The sequence below is a fragment of the Eschscholzia californica genome, unplaced genomic scaffold, assembly GCF_041429995.1.
Source record: "Eschscholzia californica isolate CP2 unplaced genomic scaffold, dmEscCali1.0.p SCAF_5, whole genome shotgun sequence".
NCBI classification, from domain to species: Eukaryota; Viridiplantae; Streptophyta; class Magnoliopsida; order Ranunculales; family Papaveraceae; genus Eschscholzia; species Eschscholzia californica.
In genome coordinates, this window is record NW_028238472.1 from 46153711 (window position 1) to 46162551 (window position 8841).

General features: G+C 36.5%; 1 protein-coding gene across 1 annotated transcript; it reads left to right on the top strand.

The window, feature by feature from the left end:
- Nucleotides 1–1333: 1333 nt before the first annotated feature.
- LOC147539757 (uncharacterized) lies at nt 1334–4125 on the top strand. Its single transcript, XM_086644092.1, has 2 exons — nt 1334–1588; nt 2661–4125. The coding sequence occupies exon 2, from the start codon at nt 2799–2801 to the stop codon at nt 3729–3731; it is 933 nt and encodes a 310-aa protein (XP_086500218.1). The 5' UTR covers nt 1334–1588; nt 2661–2798; the 3' UTR covers nt 3732–4125.
- Nucleotides 4126–8841: the final 4716 nt, after the last annotated feature.

Consider the following 8841-nt stretch of genomic DNA (forward strand, 5'->3'; position numbering starts at 1 on the left):
GTGTGAAGAACATAGGGCTCTCATGTTGGCTCATCGTGAGAAATCTATGGGGCATTCATATTCGTCTCTTGAAACTATACAAGGTACTGTATAGTAAACAACTCCACTCTCTCTACCCCATACATATACTATTATTATTATTGTTCAACAAATTGAGAAAAAAACTAAAAAGGTAGTGCATGACGACCGATGGTGCCGTAGACCAAATGATATTTACATATGTAGTTTGCTTAGTCACCTACCAGATGTCCTTGACGAATAGACGTTAGCTGTTGATGACACTGAAGAGGCCGACGAAGATGACTATGATGTTATCTGGGAAGAATGGTAAATTGCTTTGAAGAGGGTATAAGTGAAGTTTGCCATGGCTTTTTTAGCTTCATCTTTGGTCTTCGTGTTAAAATTCATAATATGGGGGGTTTGATGATGAGCAAAATGGAAAGAGGAGGATGTGGGTCTAATAAGTGGATGTTAAGCAAAAGGGGAAGAGGAGGAGGATGTGGGTCTAAGAAGAGGTCCGCTGCTTCCTATCTTTGAGGAAGAAGATGGACCATGAACAAATACTTATATAATAAATACTTATATAATAAATTAAAATTAAAAATAAAAGGTAAAAAGGAGCAGAATTAGAGACTAAAATGGAAGCTGGGATTAAATTAGGTTTCATCTAGTTTTTATTCTCAATACCAATGTGAGAATCTGAGATCACAACTTTCAACCTCAAAGCAAATATGAAATCGAGTTTTCTCACGAATTGAAGTTTTGATATGAAGCCTCTGGATTCAAATGTGAAAATAGCCAAGATTGATTAAGAAATTGAAACTTGAGAATCTTTAAGAGGAGACAAAATTCAGCCAACCAAAGCTAAATCTGACAAGGAGAGTTGGCACATTCTTCCAACAAGCCAACATGGGTGGGCATCAATTGCATGATTTCATCATCTTATGTTTTGTTAAAAAAATAAGGTATGTTAATTGATGCAGGCTCATAACACGTGGGCTCACGTCCACGCGTGCCCACGTCCCGGTCGGCCATAATAGTGGTCCTAATTAATATAGGATTAGGAAGTTACTTTAAATTGGTATTTCTTTATTTAAAAATTTCTATGTTTTAAATATTTTATTATTTAAGAATTCTAGTTTGAGTCTATTTAGGAAAGTCTGTTATCCTATAAAAGGAGGTCTAGTCTATTTTATTATTTACCTTGAAGAGAAAAACCATTGAAGTTATTAAGAATTTTAGTTTATTTTATCGTTTCTTATCGTTTTCTTTATTGTTCTTATTTTATTTTATTGTTCTTCTTTAATTCCGCTGCGTCTACATCAAGTGGTATTCAGAGCCATATTTTCTTTTTAACCAATCACAATGGTTAATACTACCGTTCCTGCTACATCAACTAAAGAGAAGACACCAACTTTTGCCTCCGAATGGGACAACATCAACAAGAAGTTATCCGCGGTTACAAAATTGGAAGAAGCTTTCGATAATTACAAGAAGGAAAACGTGGAAAAATTCGACCATATCAATCATCGATTCGATGAAGTCAATGAGTCCATTATGAAGTTATCTAAACAACTCGAAGGGATATGTAAGTCTCCCTCTTCCACCACCACTCCTTCCCCTTCTACTACTATTCAAACCTCATCACAACAACCACCTCCAACCACCACCAACACAATCGTTGACATCACCACACCAATCCCAATACCCCTATTCGGTCACACCATAACCAACCCATGCCCGACTACAATCCTACCACCGATTTGTTCATACACCAACCCTACACCACCACTCTCACCGGTTTTCCCATTATCATACACAAACCCTACAACCATTCCAACCACACCACCTTTCTCCTTCACCGATCAACACACATTAACCCGACCCGAGTCGTTCTCTCACCAATCCATTACCAACCCGAATACAACCCAACCATACCCCTTCCATACTCCTCGGCAACACTACTCACCAACCACCCTCCCAATCGAGACTCACCAACCAAACCGTGACCTTGAATTCTCGAGAAACAACAATGAAACACCCACTCGCCAACACTCTCAAGCCATATCTCCCCACCCCACACCAAACCGAGGTGCCTCCTCTTCAAACCACCGAACCGAAACCCACCAACCGTTTCAAAGCCGAGAACCGGAACCCCTCACCCACCAAGTTCAACGTTTTTCCAACAACTATCCACCTTCCCGAACCCGGCTAACCGAATCATTCACCAACCGACCCAACGATTTCCCATCTCCTCCTCATAACCGAGAACCTGAATTCCCATTAACCCAACACCATAACCGAGAGGAAACTCGTGTCCAACACCGAACCCACCTCGATGAACCCGACTACCCACCGTACCGTATTGAACCTCGTCTTCACAACCAAACCCAATCTTATGAACCCGATCGATCCAATACCCGTTTCAACTACCGAGAACCGAACCTTAATAGACCCATGCAACAAAATCGTACAGCTCCTCCAACACGTCCCACTTATACCGAACCCGACGACCACCATCCCGATGAAGATCATGATCTCCACCAGCTTATTATTCTTACCGTATACGAATGGACGTCCCGGCATATGACGGTTCCATTAACATTGAAAACTTCTTGGATTATATTGTCCGATTGGAAATTTTCTTTGATGTTATGCAGGTACACGGGCAAGAACATGTACGATGTGTTACCAGATATCTTTCAAAAACAGCTTTAACTTGGTGGAAACAGGAATCTGAACAACGGCGATTATCAAATCTTCCTCCCTTATCCTCGTGGTCTGAACTTAAACCGCTTATGATGGCACGTTTCCTCCCTCCTGATTACGAAAATCAATTATGTTTGGAATATCTTCGTTGTCGTCAGGGTCGACGTTCAGTTGAAGAATATGCTTCCGAGTTTCAGTGTTTGAGTACTCGACTTAATCTCCCCGATACAGAATCCATGAAATTGGAAAAATTCAAAGATGGCCTTCGGGGTGACATTAGGGATCTTGTCAACCTCCGTCCTTTCTCTTCCGTCTCTGAATGTATTAGTGTGGCTCGTTCTTTTGAGTCCGATTCTCGATCAATCTATCGGGGGAACTACAATCGTCCCAATATTGTTCGACCACCTCCAGATGATGTCGATCTATCAAAACCAACGGATGACGGATCTAAGAATAGTACTGAGAACCCATATAAAAAACCACCTCCGGGTAAGTGTTTTCGTTGTTTTGAAACAGGTCATTATTCTAATAATTGCCCGTTACGTGGTAAAGCAAACTTAGTGGAGAAACATAATCAATTGGATTCAGACGATGAGGAGGTCGATCATGTCAATATTGACCCTGATTCAGGTGACTGTGTTATGCTAGTAACTCGTAGGGTACTTTTTACTCCACTTGAACACGATCATTCTCAACGGAAAAATTTATTTGTTACACGAGGTACGGTTTTGAACAAAGTTTGTACTATCGTTATTGATAATGGTTGTGTGGAGAATTTGATTTCATCTAGACTAGTTGCTTACTTGGTATTCCTACTATTCCAAAACCACATCCTTATCGTATTGCTTGGATTCAATCCGGTACTGCTACACGTGTTGATCGCATGTGTACCTTTTCACTCTCTATTGACTCTTTCTATTTGTCTGACATTACTTGTGATGTTACCGACATGGATCTATGCCATATTATTTTGGGACGCCCTTGGCAATCAGATGTGGATGCTACTTACAAAGGACGTTTGAATGTTTATGAGTTTCCATGGAAGAAGAATATTATCACCTTGTTGCCGATTGCAGAAGGATCTACTAAACTTACCTCCATCCAACAATCGGTTCGGGACGAACCTTCTGGGGAACGGGGTGCTGATGCAGGCGCATAACACGTGGGCCCACGTCCACGCGTGTCCATGTCCCGGTCGGCCACAATAGTGGTCCTAATTAGTATAGGATTAGGAAGTTACTTTAAATTGGTATTTCTTTATTTAAAAGTTTCTATGTTTTAAGTATTTTATTATTTAGGAATCCTAGTTTGAGTCTATCTAGGAAAGTCTGTTATCCTATAAAAGGAGGTCTAGTCTATTTTATTATTTACCTTGAAGAGAAAAACCATTGAAGTTATTAAGAATTTTAGTTTATTTTATCGTTTCTTATCGTTTTCTTTATTGTTCTTATTTTATTTTATTGTTCTTCTTTAATTCCGATGCGTCTACATCATTAATAGCAAGAAACTTGCTGAGAGAAGGTAATGAGTTCCAGGCCGATCTGGCGATCTGTACGCAGGTAAACAGCGTAGAGGTTGATCTTAATGTCTAGCCTATAGTTGATTGCTGGTTATAGTAGTAGTGGGATCATTATTCTATCTAAATATAATAGCTCTAGCATCGTTCCGACGATTTCAAAGACAACTTGAATAGATTTAATAATATGTTGAATTTAGCCAAACTATGAGAACTCATTAGATCTAGTAGATACGTAGTTCATGGATGCTAATTTTAGATTTGATATTGACTATTAGATGTTATTTCGATATATAAATGGAATTACGGCACTGTATCTTAAAGATCTTTTGTCATGACACATGCACCTAACAATGGTGTTGATATAAATGTTTTTTTTTCTTTTCCAATTTCACTATACCTAATAGTCTGAAAGATCTTCTATCGTGACACTTGCACCTAACACCAACACGGGTGCTAATGAAGAATTTCTTTTTTATAACCCAAAGAGCAATTATATTTTCATCCTCTTTCCTGTTTGTTATTTACAGTCGTAATAGGATGGTCACGACTCATGGTCGGTATGTCTAAATATAACCGTTACTACATGTTTCAACTGATTTCTAAGCGAAACTAAATGTACACGGTATAATGCATTGAATTTAGCCGAACTGAGAGAACTCACTAGGCCAAATGTGTTGTTTTTGGGCACAAATTATATATTCAATAACAAGTTTTGGAACTAATGAATCTAAAGATAGCACTGCACTGTCTGCACCTACTAGTCTGCTATTAATACTGATGCTGGTGAACAAGATTTTGGGCCTTTTGCTTCTACATTATAAGGATAAGCAAGAAAATATTGTAATTATTCCCCATTTGTTTGGTTGGTAAAATGGGGCATCATCAGGCAGTGGGGAAATAGAAAGAAACATTTTAGGGGTTTAGACATTCGATCGATCTGCCTGGCCTGGCTATCATTTTTAGGGTTTCAGGGATCAGCAATCTTCCATGTCATCTCTATGGCGATTGTACTTTATAATTGTTGTTTTTCTCAAATATGAACGAAAGAAAAAAAAAATTGATTTTTTACTTGTATTTTTCCCTTTCAAGATGATTTATTTTTCTCCGCACAAGAACTAGCATTCAAGATAGTGTTTTCATTGCTAATTGAGCTTACAAAAAATTACACTTCCATGTAAACTTATAAAACAAGTTCAAATAAATAATCTTCATCTCTTTTAACATAGATGACTTTCTTTCAACAAAAAAAACATAGATGACTTTTCTCATCCTACAATTACAAAATAACAATTGGAAATATACATAAACTAGTTATAACTCGTGCCTCCGGCACGAATAATGTTATTGGACTAATTAAGTTTAATTGCTTCGTCGTTTGACACGTACGTGGATTTCTGATGATTCAATCTATGTAAAACGACATTTATGGAAAACATAATAAAACCCTTTAATATATTGTTGTTTTTTTGGAGTCTCAATCCGAAGAACAAATTTGTGGTAAAATAGTCATTTCCGGTTGTTTCAACCAATAATAGGCTCGTATAGTTGAGATTTATTTTACTCAGATTACAAAAGAGTCCAAAAATGCAAATGCCATAAGTTTGAGTCGGAATCAAATGCACGAGTTGACTATGATATTTGAAATTGGAAAAGAAAACCACTATGGATCATTTAAATTACTCCCAACTCTTGTATCCACGTAATAACTTCATCTACAATTAGGAGAAAAAAAATAGCAAATATGAAACAAATAAACAAAATAATATTTGATTAAGGTGAAGTACACAATCTGGTTTTGTACCATAGACATTGTTTCAAATTAATATGGGTTGTTGATTTTGTGCTTCTGAATGATCGAGGTGATTCTTTTTGTTGAACTATGATCTAGGTAATTGATTTCACAACTCAAGTACGCTTGATTTCAGCTTCATTTTTAATGTATATGTGAAGAATATATGAATCATTAAGTGCTTTAGCGACAAACTGACAACAATATCCAAATAACTTAGTCTTTCAAGATTTTTTTTTGTAAATCATCATAAAACAATGTATATTTAATTTTTGAAACGCACTTAAACGATTATTGTATCCAGATATGCGTATTGAACAACAACACTAACCTTGTTTTAGCAAGATCATTAGGTTCTATAAAGGATCTATGTGCTAATTATGCTCAAATATCTCAATCATCAAAATGTTGTGACGTCATTCGACACTGTATCGATATTTTAACTTATTAAAACGTTGAAATCCTAAAAATCATTGAAAACGAAGTAAGAGAAAGGCAAAGTCTATAAAAATAAAATAAAAGCTTAATTGGTCCGTTATATTAAGGTTAATAGACAAAATACTCAATCTCTTGATCATCCCCTCTAATATAAAAATATAAAAAGTCTTATGATAGAAAAAATATTAACACATAGGAGTGACTAACAAAACTAAAAAAGATATTTCTCCCATTCTACATTGGTTTTCGTATTTATTGTTTCCAAATTGGTTTCGTATTAATTGTTTCCAAATACATCTTTTTTAATAGATGGGTTAATTTTCAAATGACCCCCAACTTTGTGACCAGCTTCCTGCCTAGCTCCCTACTTTAGCAAATATTCCTATATGACCCCCTTTTTCAGTTATCTTTAACTTTCCGTTACTCTCACTCCTCCATCTCATTTCCTCTCTCTGCCAAGTCACCTAACACGCCACATCATCATCTTCTCCGGCATGGGTCGTCGGCCGACCAAATTTTCGGCCGGCGACCTTCAAACCTAAATTTTTTTTCTCTTCTTTTTCCTATCTCTCTCCTGTTTTCTCTCTCCTGCTTTCTATCTCTCTCTTCCCCTCTCTTCTCACTCGTTCTTTCTCTCTAATTTTTTTTTTTAATTTCATCTCTCCTCTCTCTAAACTCCGGCGAAGGGGGTTTCCCTTTGGCGGAGGTCAGGCAGACCTTGAAGGTTTGTTCCGGCAGACTGTGAAGGTCTGTTCGAGCAGACCTTGATGCTCGAACAGACCTTCCAGATCTGTCGGAATAGACCATGAAGGTCTGTTTCGGCAGACCTTCAAGGTCTACCCGACCTCCGGCGAAGGGAAACCCCCTTCGCCGGAGTTTAGAGAGAGAGAGGAGAGATGAAATTAAAAAAAATATATATTTTTTTAGAGAGAGAAAGTGAGAAGAGAGGGGAAGAGAGAGAGTGAGAATAGAAGGGAAGAGAGAGAGTGAGAAGAAGAAGAGAGATCGAGGAAGAAGAAGAGAATATTTTTTTTTTGAGGTTTGAAGGTAGTCGACCGGAAATTTGGCCGGTCGGCGACCCATGTCGGAGAAGATGATGATGTGGCGTGTTAGGTGACTTGACAGAGAGAGGAAATGAGATGGAGGAGTGAGAGTGACGGAAAGTTAAAGATAACGGAAAAAGTAGGTCATATGGGAATATTTGCTAAAGTAGGGGGCTAGGCAGGAAGCTGATCACAAAGTTGGGGGCTATTTGAGAAATAACGCTTAATAAATCTATTTTCATATAATTTGTTTGGGTATTAATTGTTCCTAAATTAATTTCCGAATTAATGTATGAACTTTAAAATTGCTCGGACAATATATCTTTCTATAGTTTCCAAATTGGACTAAATTTTCTCGGCATGTTTCCATACTATGGCAATTTGGAAACCAACTGAGAATGCCAACTTTTTTGACCTGTTCAATACGGAAAACACTTTTTTTGCCTGTTTCCATACTATAGCAATCCGGGATCCGGGTAATATACTATGGCAATGTATGAATAAAATGTTTCCAAATTGTTTTTTCATGGGTTGGTATTAATTAGGAGAAATCGATTTTATATAATAGATTTGATTTAGACCTTTGATATATCCTTAATAGCAAGGGATTATATTGTAAAAATTAAAGGGCCTCTAGACAATATCCCGTGTAATAATCTATATATTACACGGGATTATTTTGTATAATAGATTTGATTTTTCTAGATATATTTGTATCAATCAAATGTTACGAAATTTATTGTTATATTTTATTGAGAGAGAGAGATTTTTATTAGTTATTATTTTTGTTTCTTTTTTCTTAAATTAGTTATTATTTTATTGAGAGAGATATTTTAATTTTTTTTTAACCCTTGAAATTTATTTTTTTTCTTTTTTTCTTAAATTGGAATTTTTATTTCTAGGAATGAAAAGATTTTTTTTTAAATAGGTAACTTTATGCATACGACGGACTATGTCTTAAATTTTGAGAAGGGCTTCTAGACAATAACCTTTATAAAAAAAGATTTTTATTTCTCAGAAGGAAAGGATTATTGTTTAGACAATATCATTTATCCAAAAAAGATTTTTAATTATACGAAGGAAATTATTATTGTTTTTTAAATAGGTAACTTTATTTCTACGAAGGACTATATTTTAAATTTTGAGAAGGGCTTTTAGACAATATGCATAATTAAATAAGGATGTTTGTCCCAGTCATCGTTTTCCCTTCTGTTTTATATAATAGATAATATGACTTTTCATGTATGAGAACTGCTAATAATTGCGGTTAGCCATTAGGTCCCAAGCCAAAGGGTCACAACCCGACAAGGGTGAGCTAGCCCCATAAAGATGTCCTCAGTTGG

Coding starts and splice junctions, on each gene's coding strand:
- LOC147539757 (XM_086644092.1), top strand. CDS start 2,799: ATGATGGCACGTTTCCTCCCTCCTGATTACGAAAATCAATTATGTTTG.